This window comes from Teleopsis dalmanni, chromosome 2, assembly GCF_002237135.1.
Source record: "Teleopsis dalmanni isolate 2A chromosome 2, ASM223713v2, whole genome shotgun sequence".
Taxonomy (NCBI): Eukaryota; Metazoa; Arthropoda; class Insecta; order Diptera; family Diopsidae; genus Teleopsis; species Teleopsis dalmanni.
The window spans coordinates 113,742,632-113,760,795 of NC_051847.1; the positions used below are offsets into that span (position 1 = coordinate 113,742,632).

An 18,164-nucleotide genomic window follows, 5' to 3' on the forward strand; every position below is an offset into this window, starting at 1 on the left:
AATTTATAAACTAAACTAAAATTTTTTGGCCGACACATAGGAATATATAGTTTTTACTGATGTTTATATTATGAAAGTTTTGACAACAAAAACCAACATATTTTATTAAACCTTTACTTTTTCAAACTGAGGGATTATTCTAACTTGAACAATTGTAATATAAAATTAATTCACATCCAGAAGTATATAAAAATTGTCCTATATTTTTCTATGTTGTATATACTTTGCCTGTGCATAGTAATCTAGCTTATATAATAAACAATAACTTCCTAGCCGAGAAAAGGAGTTTCTTTTATAACATATCTTATTAATATAATACCCCTTAGCTTCAATGTTTGTTTTGAAATTAAAACATGTTTATATATATCTTCATAAGACTGATTTTTTTTAATTCATGTCCTTAAACATTTAAGAACTATAACATATGTACAATATAGTTACTTACGTTTAATACAAAGTATTAGTATATAATAATTATTGCATATTTAAAAATTTTACTGCAGTCGAACGAAGAGATAGATATATGTACTTCCGTGATGCATCTCTTAACTAAGTACTATGGAAAATGGTACATATATAGTATTATTTTAATATTAATCTACAATATATATTATCCACAAATCGAAGGTTTAAGTCTTGAAAAAATATTAAATAATTCAAATATTTAACTAAAATAACACATTATTATTTGTGCATATTCCTAAACTATGTACTGTATAATATTACAATTACAATATTAAATCAAAACCTTACAACATTAATAAAAAATATTAACAAATTTAACATTAAATTTAATTTAACAAAAGCAATATAAAACTATATCTATAAGAAGTCTATAATATTATTTAGTCTGAGTTATTTTAAATTAGGTAATTTTAAAAAAAAGTAAATGAATAAAACTTAAATAGAACCACAAACATACAATAAATTCAAAACAAAATTTTAATAAATAAATATAATTTCAAATTAAAATTATTAGTAACTATCAACTATCAATACATGCAATGATTAACTTCCAAAATTATGTCAGGACTTCCACTTATAAAAAGTTTTATGACAATTTTTCATCTGACTCATAAATGTATATATGGCATATTAAAAAGATAGAAATCAAAAACTTCAAAATCTAATACAAATAATTTTATAATTATTTGATTTGTACAAAACAAAAATTTCTACGTCGGTTCTATGATATTTTTAATATATGTACTTAAACAGTTAACTCCGTCCTTTGAATGGGCCTTAGAAAAGTTAAACATTAAAGTGTTCACACTGTTTACACTTTAATTTTTTCTTAATTGAATTTGCCGCCATACTTTTTTCATTGTTTGGAGAAAAATTTCTTTTAAAGAATTTATGAATTTATGAAATTTTTGTCAATTCATCTTTTAAAAAAATTTAAGAAAATCGATTTTAAATAAGAAATTATAAATTTATTCTCTGCTACAATTTTGTTCACAAAATATTTTTTTGTTTTTATCTCAGTTATTTTTATTCACATCTTTATTTTCTATTTGGATTTGGTATGGCAAATGTGATTAAATGAGTCAATTGGCGATAGTCTAAGCATAAAAAAGTTGAAATGAAATTGGGACATTTTGCTATAGTAGCAATTATCGCAATAAACTGAAATAAATGTCGAATAATAGCTTCAAGTGGAAGTGACTGCAAACTAAACTACCTTTACATCTTATGTTGAGCGTGTAAATGAATGTGTATTCGTATTGTGTATATAATTTGTACATATATGTATGTATACACAGTTCTTTTTATATTAATCTTATTGAGTACATATTGAAGCTTAATTTGGTAAATTTTTCCCTTACCCAATGCTATAATGCCTCTGTCCAAACCTGCCTTAAAACTGTATTTTTTGTCACGATACTGAAGTTGCGAAGAAATCCTGCAAACGTTGCACGGTATTGCGATCCAACTTACATAAATCAAAATCGAATGTTTTTGCTGTTATTTCATAGCAACCGGTCGCAGCAATCATTTCTACAACTTGTTGTAGTTCTTCGTTATCCTGTAACGTCATGATTTTTTGATGCAGTTCCTGTAATTCATTTAAATATTCAGTGGGTAGTGTGGCTGTAGGTACAGTAGTGGTACCGCCAGTTACGTTGGAAGGTGCATTGGATACTGCATCATTTGCTAACGCTGGTGAAGCTGGATGCACTGGTGGTGCTAATGGAACATTATTTGAAGATGTAGTTGTTGTAGTAGATGTAGCAGGAGAAGAAGCAATACTGTTAGCAACTGAATTAGAGGGTGGTGCTAAAAATGGACCATTATTCACATCTACACTGTTACACCGTGTGCCACGAAGTGATGGTGAACGTGACTTATCTCGAGTTGTAGCTTTGTTTGTTTCCTTTTTTATACGTTTAACTGTCGGCTCGACAAATGTATTCACAGCTATTGAATTGCGTCTTCTTTTCTTATCATCTTTTCCAATTTCTTCAATTTTTTCTAATTCAGAGGACTCCGCTGGTTTTTGTGCTTGTTCCACAAAATTATTAATTTGTTTGGTTTCTTTCGGACCGGCTGAAGACTGTTTAAACTCCTTATTTAAAGGAGACTTTGCATTTTTCACTATCGAGGCCTGTGTTACCATATTGCTACTTGATTTCTGTGTCAAATCAGGAAAACTACTATTTGAACTATCAGAAACGTGGCCGGAGTTTGGCTCTATTCCTATTGCAGTTGGAGAATCAATTTGCATTTTTGATGGTAGTAAATTTGCTGGAGAATTTGCGCTATTATCATCACTTAAATTAATGTTAGTTTTGCAACTTAAGGGGCTAGCACTATTTGTTGCACTTGTTGGTGTGCTAACCTGTTTGGAATTTTTAGATATTTTGCCTTTGATGTCAATATCAATTTCTTTTTGTCGCTTTTCATCTCTATTTGACTTATCTTTGGGTTTCTTTTCCTTCCCTTGACTCTTTTTTGTGTTAGTAGTATTATCCAAGATGGAAATATCTACTGGTGAATTTGATTGATTGCTGTTAGTATTCAATTTTAGAACATCGTTTGTAACCAAAAGAGCAGTCGGTTCTGCAAGTTTTTCATGTAACTTACTTTCAAACTTTTCCTTTTCTTTCCCCTTTTCTTTTTCTTTTTCTTTATCCTTATCCTTATCGCGCTCTTTTTCTTTATCTTTGTTTTTATCTTTTTTCTTATGTTTATGTGATTTTTTATCCTTTTCGCCATTGCTATTATTTGTAATTATTTTCTTATCATTGCTGGCGCTAGATGTACTGATCGTACTTGATATACTTGTCGGTGTGACATTTGATGTCACAATTGTATCTTTTTCTATTTGCTTGATGTTCCCCTTTTGTTTTAAAGCATCTATATTTACTTCTTTCTCATACTTTTTATTATCAGTATTAGATGCTGAAGTAGCTTTTGCTTCTTTTTCATCTCTAATTGTAGAACTAATGGGCATATTTCCTCCTATTACAGTAGTCCTCTCATCTTTAGTTTTAGAATCTAAACTTCGATGTTTCTCTCGATGCTCTTCACGTTTTTCTTTGTCTTTCTCACGATCTTTATCCCTATCTTTTCTATCTTTTTTGAATTTTTTTCCGCTTGAACTTGAGATTTGTTCTTTAGCTTTTATATCTTTGGAATCAAATTTATTTGCTGTAGATATCATTGTTCTAGATTCTGTGAAACGTGAATTTGTAGTGCCGCTTACAGGTGTTGTTGCTCTCTTTGGACTAGATCCACCATCGCGTAAACTAGATCTCGGACTAAGTCCGCGTTTCATAATTAAATTGCTATTACCCTTCTCTCTACTGCGTTCGCGATCTTTTTCACGTAATTTATCCTTCCTCAATTTTTCTTCAATTCGTTTCTCATGCTTGCTACTATCATTAGAAGTTGATTTTCGTTCGACTCCACCTCTTCCATCTTTATGTGGACTAAGCAATTTATATTTTTCTTTTTTATCTGTTTTATCCCTGTGTTTTTCAAAATTACTACCACCCGTATTACCTGCACCATTCGACTTATCTTTTATAAATTTCTCCTTTGAGAAAGTACTACTTCCACTACTATTATTTGGATTTAATGTAGATGATTGTGAACCAGCACCGAACGTTTTAGCATTTAGATTACTTTTGCTTTCTGGAGATAATTTTGTTGCATTTTTCGTAATTGGAGTACCAAAAAGATTGGCAAAAGTACCAGGTTTTCCATCATCTGTGCGGGATCTATGTTTTTTGCTACTTGACTCGCCACAGCTTAATTTTGGTTTGCTCACCATGCCTTCATCACTAATTGAGGTATTACTTTGTGCAAGATTAATTCCACTACCTATCACACCAGACACAGGGACTCCACCACCTTTTAGTAATTTTGGTCGGAATTCTTCTGAAGGAGATTCAAATATAAATTTTTTTATTTCAGAACGATGATGAGGTGGCCCAGTTTGTTGAAGATCTAAGTCATATGTAAATTGCACTCGTTTTGGTTCATCTCTATTACGAAAATATATTTCAATCGGGAGTAAAAATCCAGCATATCCAGATTCTTGTATAACATATGGTGTCTCTTTGCAAACTGAAATTATAAATTTACTTGAAAAATATTTTACTTTATTTTACTAAAATGAAAATTTAATATAATAGTAAGTGTTCCAGTTCATTAACTGATTATAATCATTGATAAACCACAACTTATAGTAAACAGTCACGTTATAGTTTTTGATCAATCGTGGCATGGCATTCGGTATTTATTATATATCGAATACCTTTTACCAATGTCACATCATTTATATCCACTTTAAACATATTTACTTTGAATTGAATTTAAAAACTGGTCACCCAGTTATACGATTTTACTTACCCCTCTTTGGTTTAGGAAATGAATCGTGCAAATTAAAAACGACCTTGTCAACGAACGTGCTAATGTCGACTTTGTTTACGCCCTGTACGTACAGCTCCCAGTCGTGTGTAAATCCTTCCGGAGTCTTTTTGCTACGCAACTTCGCTGTATGCCCGATTTCGAACTGCACTTTTACTGCCATTTTCGTAGTTTACTACTATAAAGCAATCTCAACTAAAAATTAAAAAAAATATTGCATTGATTTTTATAAAGAAGATTCGGAATATGTATTTTTAAGAAATAAGGTACATAGAAAAGTGCATGCGTGACTAAAACAAAGGGGGTGGACTATTTAGACGCGCATTTTCGGCTAAGAGGATACATAATATGCGGCCTGTTTACTGAGTTATACATAAAACTAGATAATATTGATATCTTGATATACTTACTTTTTATATAGTTATGTGCTTATTATAAAACTTTTGTAAAATTTTTACACATCTGAACATATTTTTATACATCAATATTTATTATTGTGCTGCACTTTTTGTACTTGCTTAGAGCACATTTTCCATTTTCGCAACTCACTTTTTTAGTTTTGACTTCATGTTCATATGAAGTGGAAATATATTCACTTATTTTCGTCACAAAAACGACAGTTATTTACACAAATATACATCATAGTTTTTTTAAAATTACTACTGCTTATATATTTAAATATTTTCACCTTTAAATATTTTTCTAACCAGAAAAAAAAACAGTACTTGAAGATTTACCTATCCAAATAAATTCGCCTTATTTTTATTTTTTGTTCCATTGTTATTCATCGCCATATTTACCTGCACAGTACGTTCAGTGCAAACCTTTTGATATATTGTAACTAAAATCAATAGTAGCAGAGATTACATATATTGTAAAAAGATATATTTATAAAAGATTAACATATATTTAATCACAAGATAACTTAAAATACATGCAACTTTAGTTGTTTGCTTATTATAAATAAGATGTAAATATATATTTATTTATATAAATTATAAATAAGATAAATATGTATACATTGTATATATGAGTCTGATAATTTAATTTGTTTTTCAATACCAACAGTTAATTATTTTTGCTAAAAATATATATGGTGATATCTTGCCGTAAAGTAGTTATTTTAATTTTAAACAAAAAAAATCAATTGACGTAATTCTGACGAGAAAAAACTAAAAAAAAATCAAATTTTTAGTACATTCACATTATCTCATTTAGGCATTTTGCTCATTTATAAGTGAACGTGAAGTGAACGCATAAATGAGCTTATTATAATAAGCTCATTTATGCAGCTAATAGAACTTCTATAAATTTCATTTGATAAAATTTCACACAAAAAAATGAAATATATAATTGATATATTAAATCATTTATATACATTTTAAATAACAACTATATATTCAATTAATAAAAATAAAAATTTTATTAAGTACTTACTTTCTCAATATCTTCATTTAATAAAACTTTACACAATAAAAACGAAATATATAATTGATATATTAAATCATTTATATACATTTTAAATAACAACTATATGTTCAATTAAAAAAATAAAAATTTTATTAAGTACTTGCTTTCTCAATGTCTCTGTTTACAGCTCAGCTGTTGTTTGTTTACATTTTAAATATAAAACATATGACACATATTTCAAATCTTTTTACACTAATAGGGTGTTCATGGAGCACTGATTATCGGGTTATGTGGTGATAAAATGAAAAATAACCTGTATGCACCGTGAACAGACTTTTTCGTAGGTTATCTGGTTATTTTTATACAATCAGCTGTTCTTTGTTTTTGTCGTCAGTACAAAGAAACTTCAATTTAAATTTCAAAATCAATTGTACACAAAATGCCTAAAAAGAGTATAAAAAATTAAATTATAGACTTGAAAATGATTGCAGCTATTAAAGATCTTGAATTTATCGAAGATATGTGCTTTAAAGCTTAATAGTTGCAAAAATCAAAGTTTTTCTATTTATAGACACAGCACACTTCAACCAATGGTACTCTCTCATTGATGAAAGAATGGATGAACTAATGGAGGATGTAAGAACAATCACATCTTTTCGACGAGGGGATGAACTAAGTGTGCCGAAATCCATTCATTGGCAAGATAATATTTTATGTTGTTTCGACGAAGGACGATTTTTGCAAATGTTACCGGTCAACAAGAGTCAATTTGCTCGTCTTGTTAAAATATTTGCAAATGATATAATATTCAAAGGTCCAGTATCCAATATGCAAGTGCCCGTAGATTTACAACTCGTGATAGTACTATTCCGTTTAGGCTCTTCAAGAGAAAGTGCATCAGTGCGAAAAATAGCGACTACTTTTGGAGTGGGAGATGGTGGAACTCTGACTAAAATTACCCAGAGAGTATTTTCAGCAATTTTGAAATTACCGGCATACATTCGATGGCCTTATTGCTCATATGTTCAGTGAGTTACCATTATTTATTGGTTATATTGATAGAAGTGAGATAAAGCTGGCCTAAAAACCTAGCAATAACCATGAGGCATATTTCTCTCGTCAACGAATATATTCCATTAAATTGCAAGTTGTGTGTCATCATAAGCTCCGCATCATGCACGCATTAGTGGGTAATCCGGGAAGCTACCATTATTCTACAATATTTAAGAAATCGCATATTGGAACAATATTGAGGAATGGTGAATGAAGAATGTATTGCAGGTGACTCTGCGTACCAGTTGACTAAACATTTGATAACGCCATTTCGCACTAATTCTTTAATGAATATTGAACAACAAAACAAATTCTATAAACGACACAGCCAATACCGTGTTAGAGTTGAAAATTCTTTTGGAATTCTTAAAGAAAAGTTTTGCAGTTTAAAACAAATGAGAGTTAAAATAAAAGCCAAGACAAAAAAAGCCAAAAATTCTTCAATTCTTGGATTCTCGTTTGTTGTGTGTTGCATAATAATTTGTTGGAAGATCGGAATTTTTCACAATTTGAAAGTGAGAATAGCGAAAGGTGTGAAACGCAGTATGATAGCAATACTATGCTGCACCTATACCTGAGCTAAAAAGACAAGCACTGTATAATATGATGTTTGAATAAAAGTACACATTTTAAAATACTTTTATTAAGTTTGTTTTATTATTTATTTTTATATTTCACATCAATTTTATATTTTTTAATTCTTTATTTTCGTTCTAACTCTAATTTCTTGAGTTTGAGCTCATTTTCAATTTTCTGCCTTTCCAATTCTAATTTTTGTTTTTCCATATCTTTTGTCCACTCGAATTTTCAATTTCTAAGCTTAATTGCTCTTTCCGAAATTTAAACCGGTCAATTTCCATATCTCTGAGCTTATCAATGCAAGTAGGACGTGCTGTACACTTAACCTTGTTTTCAAAGGAAATAGTTTCACCATCCAATATAACACTGTTTTCTTCCAAATCAGTTCCATCAAGAGTACAGTCCAATGTGTTCGATGTGTCCATTACAACAAATTCAATTTCCTTTGAAGGTGAAAAAATGTCGACAAGCTATTCGTAATGTGGATATATTTTAACTACCTTGTCTGCACATAAACAAAAAATTTAAAACTATTGTAGTAAAAAGTCTACACTAAAATGATTATAAAGTTTACCTTTCACAGTAGTTGTATTGTCATCATCCTCAACTCCAGCGCCTGTTGAATTAATCCATGCATCAGCTTTTTGCAAAGTATTTTTCAGATGGCGAACTTTGCATTTTAAAATGTTAAAATTTGCATTGATGTTTGTTTCTGCCAACAATTTTTTGTGATATAGCTGGGCTGTTGGTTTCTATCATTAAATATATTTATGAAATAAAAGTTATAACCCAAAGTAACAATAATACAAATCAAAATACAAATTACCTCTATGTTCCTGGGCTCTGGCATATAGCTTAGTACTTTTTTATTTCTTCCTCTGTCCATTTCTTCACTTCATTTTCTCTTTTGCGTTTTCGGATTTTGTTAGACACTGAAAATGGGAAATAAATTATCATAGGTATATTTTTATTTAGGACAGATCATTTTAACTTACTTTTTCAAAATTTAAATGTTTGTTTACAAACGAAACTAGCTGTAAATGTTAGTGATGCCAATTTGAAATTCAAAATTCGTGGCGCCATCTGGAAAATTAATCTTTTTTGTGATGCCATTTGCTTAAATTTTATATTATTTTTCAACACTACAAATAACCACAAAACCACATAAATTTGTATACATAGGCAGGGGTCGCGCAGAGTTGGGTATTTTTATTTAGTGCATTTTGTTGTTGCTCATATAAGCACATACGCACATAACCCGATAACTAGTGCCCCGTGAACACTCTAATATATGTTTAGACACACATTAATTTAACGAAAATCTTAATTTTATCTTCGTTTTAGTGGAATTATGTTGTATTTTTCATACAAAATGCAGTTTGAAGGTTAGATTCAAAGCCTTAATTTTGTTGAAACGAAGGTTGAAATTAAGGAAATTAACAAATGCAACTATGCGAAAGATAAATTTTAAGCAAAAGATAACTTTTTTGTGAATTATGCAAAGCACACTTAAATTCCAACCAACGAACATGCATTCATTCGACCATATGTTGCGAATTTGCTGTAACATGCATTTTAATAGCCCTTCGCCACCAGCTTTAAACTGCTAAGGCGGTAAACCATCGACGACTGCCGCTTTGTTGTTTTCGCGATCTTCTTCGCTTTCAGTTACATCATTACTACTGCCATTTAGTAGATTCGAGGTGTGATCCTTCTAAATTTTAAGCATGCTTTGTACATCTATCATCAGATTACTATTTTGATCTTTGCAGGAATTTACTCTGGGTTTATAACCATTTGTCGGGCGATTTGTTTCTTTGTCAACGGTGAAAGTCAATCACCTCTTCTGTAGCGGCACGCTTAAAGTTGAAGATGTGGTTACATTGCGCGCATATATTGGTTTCTTTAGATTCATTTTCCAAATACTGGGAGAGTCGAGTAGCGAAGTCATTAGCTGTCTGTAGCACTGACGAATGCTCTAAGGTGTGGAGATGTGCGGCGCATACCCCAACATAATTTGCAAAATGTTAAATAATATATATATAAATTTATTAAATATCTTTACATAGAGAATTAATATTATATACATATGTATATTTTTAAACATTAAAGTTTTAACGAAAACAATTAAATATAATTGTCTAAGAAAACTCAATCATTTTGTTTTTTTTAACTGCTATAGTTGTTAGTTGTGCTCATATGTTTGCTGCTCGATTGCAGAACATTTCTATTATATTTCGTCTTTCCCCTTTGTGTGCGGAGAAGTTGATCCCACATTTATACGTTGTTCTGTTGGCTAAACAGAAAAATGAACAAAATAATGTGCAGGTGCTCACGTTTGTAATATGAGAAATAGAGATTTATATAGTGGAAATTGCATGAAAGTAATTTTATGTTCTATTCGAATATCAACTGCATGCATTCGAATCCAACATGTTGATTTGCCGAAGCACTTAGTTGTGCGTTCAAATCTGCAGCACACATTTAAGTACAGTTCCTTAAATTTCGTCTCTCCCCTTTTAGCTGTAGCACAGCGAATATCAACCGCTTGATGTGCGGAAAAGTTGGCCGCACATTCATACTTTGCAAGTGTGTATGTATGTTATAAGAAGTATGTAAAAAGTTATGTTTATTCCATATCATATTAATATTACTTATTAATATGATATTACTGATTACTGATATAGTATTACTGATATCATATTAAACTCATATATAAATTATTTATTTAATTTGTTTAATATGTTATTTTGTTAATGAATTGTTAAAATTATATATTGTAAATATATTGTTGCCTAAAAACATCTCATATATTTCAATTTATCATTTTTAATTTAAGTGTTATATGTAAAAACAAACTTCATTACTTTTGTATATTTGTAACTACCCGTTACTTTTCGAGTATGTATTCGTTACTCAGTATTCGTTACTGCGTTTTCGTTACTGTTCTTTCGTTGCTGCGCTTTCGTTACTGTGCTTTCGTTACAGAAGTTTAAATGCTTTTTTTCGGCAATAAAAGGAATTTTTAAAAGCATATATATTAATTATAATAAATTATAGATATAGTAAATTAGAATTATTACTTTATTGAATTGTTTGATCCGCATATTTTGCATTTAGTTTTCACCTCCTATTGATTTCAAATGAATCCAAATTTCACTTTTTTTATATTAATGTTTTTAAACATTTTTAATAAATTTGATAGCGAAGAAAAATTTAGTTCAAAATAAAGTAGTTATTATTATACCGCGAATACAATTACTTAAAAGTAATCGTTACCAGGTACTCGAAAGAGTAGTTATAACAAATACTACTCATTGGTAAAATGAGAAAAGTAACAAATACAATAAAAAGTTTGTATTCGTTACTCCGGTATTCCTTGAGTAACGAATACAAAGTTAGGGCACGCGTCGTCCCTGATCTGTTGTGCTCATTCACAATCATAATTCACAATAGTCACAATAGTATAACGGTATTGTATAAAATTTTCCTTTTATGTTAAAACATGAGAAACAGGATTAAGAATAAAACTATGATTTACTATGCAACCATGTTTTTAACGAAGCTAGCCGAACGAACATAATTACAATCAACATTATATTTGCTTGTGTGAACATTTAATTTTAAAGATGAAATTGTTAATAATTGACGTATGCTAAATGTAAAATTTAAACAGTAAAATATATACTAATGTGTACTCCTAATGATTTATTGCTCATAGTTTCGCATGGAACGCTATTATATGATTGTTGCTTGTATTAACATATATCTGCCCTTATATACATATATCTAAACTGTACTGGAATAGGAGATATTTTTGATATTCGTCAATATTGAACTGTTAAGAAACTTAATTTTATTTGATGGTGGCATTTCTGACATCCGTTCTAGCTTCTCAGAGAACCCAGAAGAAGGGACAAACTTGAGTCCAAAACACTGCCAAAATAGTTTTAAAGTTATGAGTAACAAAAAAAATTTTATAACAATCTCTCACATTCTAGTATGAGTGTATTCTTGTTACAGATAGCAAGCAATGAAAACCCAATGATAGTTTTTTCTTACAATGAAATTGTCTCATTTTCACCCAGATACATTCCATATACTCTAAGACCAAAAATTTGATTGAATTCGCTTTTATTATAGAATTAAATACTTACAATTAATAATAAATACAAAATTAATTAAAAAAATTTTAAAATTAGCAACGGTTAGTTTATGAACTACCGCGAATTCTTTCAATAGTTAGTATAGATTAATCGAATATTTTCAATTCTCTCGTAATTTTTTTTATTTTGTTATCTAAAGTTTTGTCTTCATATTCACATATATAATGATGGCGTGATGTGCACTCCTGACCGTAGTAATAGTAAAAATGCTTTGTTGGATTGTATGACAAACGTAGACAACGCCCTTGGCCTTTAATTTCAATAGTATTATTGAGAACAGTTTCATTAGTCGATTCTTCAACTTTATTCTCATCACTATTGTCAACAGTTATTGATTCTGAGTTTGAAGAACCAGTGCCATTTTCATGTGACATAGCTATAGAGGTAAGATTCATATTTGGATTAACCGGTTTGGCTGAATTAGACCAAATCCATAAAAGACCCGGATTTAGACCACCTAACCAATATTCACGGCCACGATGATTCGGTTGATTTAATAAATATGCCATAATCTCTTCGTTTTCCGAAACTCTTTCAAATTCCGCCAAATGTGCACCAAGAGCTTTACATGCAGAATTCGCAGTTTTCCAATTTACTTGCAATTGACTGTTGATAAAATAACAATTGTCACTAATACGCGTGAAATTACTCGGGCAGGGATCTTTCACTACAGAAAAATATTGTCGAATTAAGTAATAATCAAAACTAAAATAATATATTTATATATACCTTCTTTTTGATTGTTTCCCGCCATAAGATAGTATATCAGTTGTTCAGCGCGACGTATTCGACTTTCAAGATAATCTACACGGTAAACCAGTTTCTCAATTGCACCTAACAGATATAAATCATTTTCCGAAACAGCACGAAAAGTTTGTGGCATGTTGTGTTGTACTGTATTATGCTGCAGGGGAACTGGCCTACCTTGGTGTTGCTGTTGTTGTTGTTGTTGTGGTAGATTTGACATTGACGGTGCAATGGAAAGAGTATTAGTACTTGATCCTATGCCAAATAATTGTTGTAAAAATCCAGGTTGTTGTTGTTGTTGTTGCTGCTGCTGTTGTTGTTGATGATGTAGCATTTGATTTGTCATAGGACGAAACTGTGGGTTTACAACTTTAACAGGCGGTCGTAAATGAGGCTCTAATTCTACAGCTTCCCCTATGCGTTTTGTAATGAAAACATTCGGACGTTTATATGCAGACGAATGGTAATTTATTGGTGGCTGATAAGTTGGTGAACCATTGATGGTCATCATTGATGGATTGTTAGAGTGAGGTACTGATGCTGATCCCGATATGTCATAGTCAATACCAATATAAGGAAGATCCTTAGATATGCGATTGCTTGAACTATGGCTGGAAGACACAGCAAAAATGTTTAATATTTTTAACATGTGTATTTTGATAATGGAAAAAATATGAATTTTGAAAACACAAAATAACCGAAATTTTATAGGTTTTTCTTAGAAATACGAATAAATTGAGAGTAGAAATTGTAGAAGTGTTTTTGCTCCAACACAATTATCTATCAAATATCTATACAAACGTTTTTTTTTAAAGTTTGTTATATGGAACCGTTTAACATAAATGCAATGTATCGTATATGATCTAATCTATATAAAAATCGAAATGTAACTTGTTGAATCTTTAATAATTTAATTCGTAATTAGTATCGTAATTAGTTGTTTTATAAGATGTATTTATAATTTTGAAGGTATAATTCGTGTCGATGATGATATGGTAGTATTCTAATCGAAAAAGGCGCACCTTCAAACAAAAATGAAGGACTTAGACTTAGAAAATTGATTTACGTATAAATGTTACTAAAATAAATTATATGGCGTAGAAATCGCAGTATTAATACAAGACAACCAAATAAAAATAGCAATACGTTATTTTATTAGTATTGGCGTCACTTCAAATGCTAATGCAATTAGAACTATGAGAAGAAAAATATTCAAAGCTTTCGTATTATTCCCAAGACTTAAAACTCAAACAAAATATTATCTGTAACGTTAATTCATGTTTCTAAAATTTGTTGAGTTTGATGGTTAAAAATAAAATAAAAATTGTAGAATAATTTTAGGTGCTTCTGTTAGAGATGCTTTTGTAACATAAATATAAACAGGTGTGGTGAATACCAAATTCTATACTGTATTTATGCTCAAGTCAAGGTTCGTATCTCTCAACACTCAACAATGAAGCACACAAATCTCTATATGAACTACGATATTTAATAGCTTGGATGGTAAGAGAAATAATTGGAGAGTTCATATACCGAGCCTATGTTCCTAATGGATAATGATTAACAAATAAATACTATGTATTGATTCATTATATATTCATATTCATTATCCCTAAGAGAAAATAAGTTTTATTTCAAAAACTTATTACTTTTCTTTTTAAATAAATATTCAAGCTCGCAGACTGATTGATTTTGTTAAGCATCGGTCGGTTCTACGTCACTGAACTTTTCGTTCATGATGACTCAGTTCTGTTAACAACCCGCAATTTAAAAAAAAACATTGATCTTGCTAGAACTATTAAGTCAGTCTTAAATTCAACAATATATATATAAGTATATATATAAATTCAATATATATATATATATATATATATATATATATATATATATATATTATATATATATATATATATATATATATATATGTATACATACCCTTTTAATTATGCTTTGATCATCATGACAAATATTGCAAGTGTAACACACGTTTTAAAATACTAACATTGACTAATACTCTAATATAAACCTAATATATATGATCAAAAAAGAACGAGAATTTAAAAAAAAACGCAAAATTTTAATTTTTAATAATTTTCTTTATTATCGCCTTTAAAGTACTCTCCTTCTGCGGCAATACATGCATGCCAACACATGATCCAATTTTCCATACAAGTTTTATAGGACGCCGAAGGTATGGCCTTTAGTTCACGCAGCGAATTCTCTTTTGTGGCCTCTATGGTCTCAAAATGCATTCCTCGCAAAGGCAATTTGAGTCGGGGGAAGAGGAAAACGTCACACGGGGCCATATCTAGAGAGTACGGTGCATGGTTGATGATATTGGTGGAGTTTTTGGCCAAAAACTGCGACACAACCAACGTTGTGTGAGCCGGTGCGTTATCGTGGTGTAAAATCCATGAGTTTTCCTTCCATAAATCTGGCCTCTTTTTGCGAATGACCTCACGCAAACGATGCCTAACGGCCAAATAATACTCCTTATTGACCGTTTGACCGTCCGGAAGGAATTCATATCGAAGAAAACAGTCAGCATAACCTTGATTTTGGACCGACTTTGGCGTTCTCTTTTCGGTTTCGGCTCACCTTCGAAGCACCATTCGGTCGATTGTTGTTTGGTGGCCATGGCAAATTCATGGACCCATGTCTCATCACCAGTTATGATGCGTTCGATGAATGTGGGGTCACTATCTGCGTTGGAAATCATCTCATTGGCCACATCACAACGACGCTTTTTTTGAATGAAATTCAGCTTTTTTGCCACCAGCCGAGAAGCGACGCGTTTCAAACCTAAAACATCAGTTAAAATATGTTCGGCCGATCCATATGAGATGCCCAACAATACTGTAATCTCTCTATTTGGTTCACAACGATTTTCAACACGATCTGCTTCGCCGTTTCAATGTTTTCTTCAATAACAGATGTTGTTGGGCGGCCAGGGATCTCATCATGGTCCAAGCTTGTACGACAGTCTTTGAACCTTTTAAACCATTCGTATACTGGTGGTTGCAGCACACACAAATCTCCAAGGGCCTTTTTTTAACATTTTCAACGTTTCGGCACACTTGAATCCATTTGCAATACAAAATTTGATGCACGTAAGTTGTTCTAATTTTTGATCCATAATAAAAATCGCTACACGAAAATTTTTCGACTTCTTTGTATAGACGCCAAACAAAAACTAATCGTACGATATGCGTTAAACTTTGACAGAATATGTATAATAGTGTTGCCAGCGTGAAAATAAAAAAAATTTACCGATTGGATAAGCGAGGGAATTCAAAAAATTAAAATTCTCGTTATTTTTTGATCACGAATAACACTACAATATATATATAGGTATAATTTCCTAATTTCATTTAATTTAACGCATAACTCAATAAGTCGTGTGGCTAACTAAGAAAAACAAATTTTTTCTGCAAAAATCGATTTTACTTCTCAATATGATCTCCTTCAAGGGGAATACAATCATTCCAACGCTTCTCTAATTTCTCGATGCCGTGCTTATAGAAGAATTTGTCTTTTACATCTAAATAGGGTTCAATTTCAGCAATTACTTCTTCATTTGAGATGAATTTCTTACCGGCGAACTTTTTTTTGAGATCAGCGAGTAGCCAATAGTCGCTGGGGGTCAGATCTAGACTATACGGTTAATGAGGAAGCAATTCGAAGTGTGATTCGTCCAATTTTGTCATCTTTTTTATTGACTTGTGACATGGTAACATACATTGTATTGGCGATGCCGTGTGTCAGTCACACGACTTATTGAGTGATGTGTTAACTAAGATAAAAAGCACGAAAGCTCTTCGTATGGTTAATCAAATTTCATTAGCGAACTGAATCACATAAACTGCTTTAACGATGGCAATGAATACATATGTACTAGTCTTCTTTTGCAAATCTAATGATAAAAGTACATCAATTTATGTTATGTACAATTCTATACCATTATCCCATAGGTATATATTAAATATATTTCTGACGAGCCCAAAGTTATTTTATGCCTTTTCTACCCTTAACTATATTATCAATATAACAAATATATACTATAATATATTGTAATGTGAATAACACACTTGCAAAGATGTTTGTATTTTGGTCATATTTATATACGAGTATATTTTATAAATGTTAACATATATGTATGTAAATTCTTTATTAGTTGTACATCCTGAACTAATCAGGAACAGTCAGGTCTGCCTGTTCGAATGCTCATAATTTATTCATTATAATTATTTATTAAAACAAGTATTATTGCCTTTTTATAAATCTGGACAGATAACATTTGAATGGCAATAAAATCGTTTCACTAACTCTATATTGATCTGCATGATATTTATAGTACGTAGTCTCTATATAAAAGAAATAAATACCCTTTATAACATTATTATAAATGGGTAATATTTAGATTGATCACCATACAAAACATTTGTTAAAACCCACTTTTTTTCTAAACTGCTGAATCGATCTGCGTTATTTATTCTACTACGTAATCTAATGTTAAATGTCTTTGAAACATTTAAGCATTTGATTCCAAGCATTCACATCAATCTTATTATATATCTAGATTATAAAAATACTCAGTCCATATCTCAAAGCATACTTTTGTCTTTTTAAATTAAAACATTAGAACAATATCACTAATATAGAATTATATTCTATTACATGTAAATTAAATCATTTTTTTTTCTTGAAATTAGTACTAAAATTTGAATATCACGTTTGATCTATAACCTGTCCGACAATCATGATATTTACCTTAGGGTATAGTCCTCCAAAAATTGCGACCATATCAAGCTTGATGAGTCTTCGCATACTTTAAGCTTCTGCTGTGGTGATTTATTTGTAAAACTTATTGACTCATTTTTGCTTTTGCTTTTGCTTTCGTTACATAATGTGAAATCGGTGAAGTTCAAAATTATAACCACACAACAACAAAACCAAAAATTGAATTTAGATACACGAGAGTTAGATTGAATTAATTTGAATGAACATATTCGTTTTGAATTGCTTTCGAGTTTGTTTAATTGCTTCATTTTTATTTTTTTCACTTATTTAGGAAAAATATGATTCATTTGTTAATTTGCTTTTAAATTATTATAACAGTTACACTTAATTCCTAGGCGCATTGAAGTCGCTACAAAATTTAGTTTTTGGCACTTTGAAATAAGCGTCTTTGCTGCCGCGTTGACCGATGTTTTACTTGAAACTGCAGGCATGCGTGTTACAACGCCACTCTCCACTGACATTGGAGAAGCCCAAAATACCATTTACAACTTTCTCCGCTATTTTGCATTCAAATTATCAACAAACATTGAGTTA

At 30.6% G+C, this 18,164-nt stretch overlaps 2 protein-coding genes across 2 annotated transcripts; both read right to left on the reverse strand.

Annotated features, from left to right (window-relative positions):
* Nucleotides 1-1,444: 1,444 nt before the first annotated feature.
* LOC119686333 (protein AF-9) lies at nucleotides 1,445-5,571 on the reverse strand. Its single transcript, XM_038100892.1, has 3 exons — nucleotides 5,286-5,571; nucleotides 4,858-5,070; nucleotides 1,445-4,572 (listed from the first exon to the last, which is right to left on the reverse strand). Exons 2-3 carry the CDS (start codon nucleotides 5,036-5,038, stop codon nucleotides 1,877-1,879), a joined length of 2,877 nt encoding a protein of 958 aa, XP_037956820.1. The 5' UTR covers nucleotides 5,039-5,070; nucleotides 5,286-5,571; the 3' UTR covers nucleotides 1,445-1,876.
* Nucleotides 5,572-12,169: 6,598 nt separating this feature from the next.
* LOC119675498 lies at nucleotides 12,170-17,878 on the reverse strand. Its single transcript, XM_038086705.1, has 3 exons — nucleotides 17,601-17,878; nucleotides 12,813-13,441; nucleotides 12,170-12,750 (listed from the first exon to the last, which is right to left on the reverse strand). Exons 1-3 carry the CDS (start codon nucleotides 17,876-17,878, stop codon nucleotides 12,170-12,172), a joined length of 1,488 nt encoding a protein of 495 aa, XP_037942633.1.
* Nucleotides 17,879-18,164: the final 286 nt, after the last annotated feature.

What these genes read in the sequence shown, in the direction of transcription:
- LOC119686333 (XM_038100892.1), bottom strand. Translation starts at nt 5,038, where the DNA reads ATGGCAGTAAAAGTGCAGTTCGAAATCGGGCATACAGCGAAGTTGCGT. An exon ending in ATTTCCTAAACCAAAGAGGG is followed by an intron (nt 4,573 to 4,857) that starts GTAAGTAAAATC and finishes TTATAATTTCAG; the next exon opens with TTTGCAAAGAGACACCATAT.
- LOC119675498 (XM_038086705.1), bottom strand. Translation starts at nt 17,878, where the DNA reads ATGAAGCAATTAAACAAACTCGAAAGCAATTCAAAACGAATATGTTCA. An exon ending in TTGGAGGACTATACCCTAAG is followed by an intron (nt 13,442 to 17,600) that starts GTAAATATCATG and finishes TGTGTCTTCCAG; the next exon opens with CCATAGTTCAAGCAATCGCA. An exon ending in GGGAAACAATCAAAAAGAAG is followed by an intron (nt 12,751 to 12,812) that starts GTATATATAAAT and finishes ATTTTTCTGTAG; the next exon opens with TGAAAGATCCCTGCCCGAGT.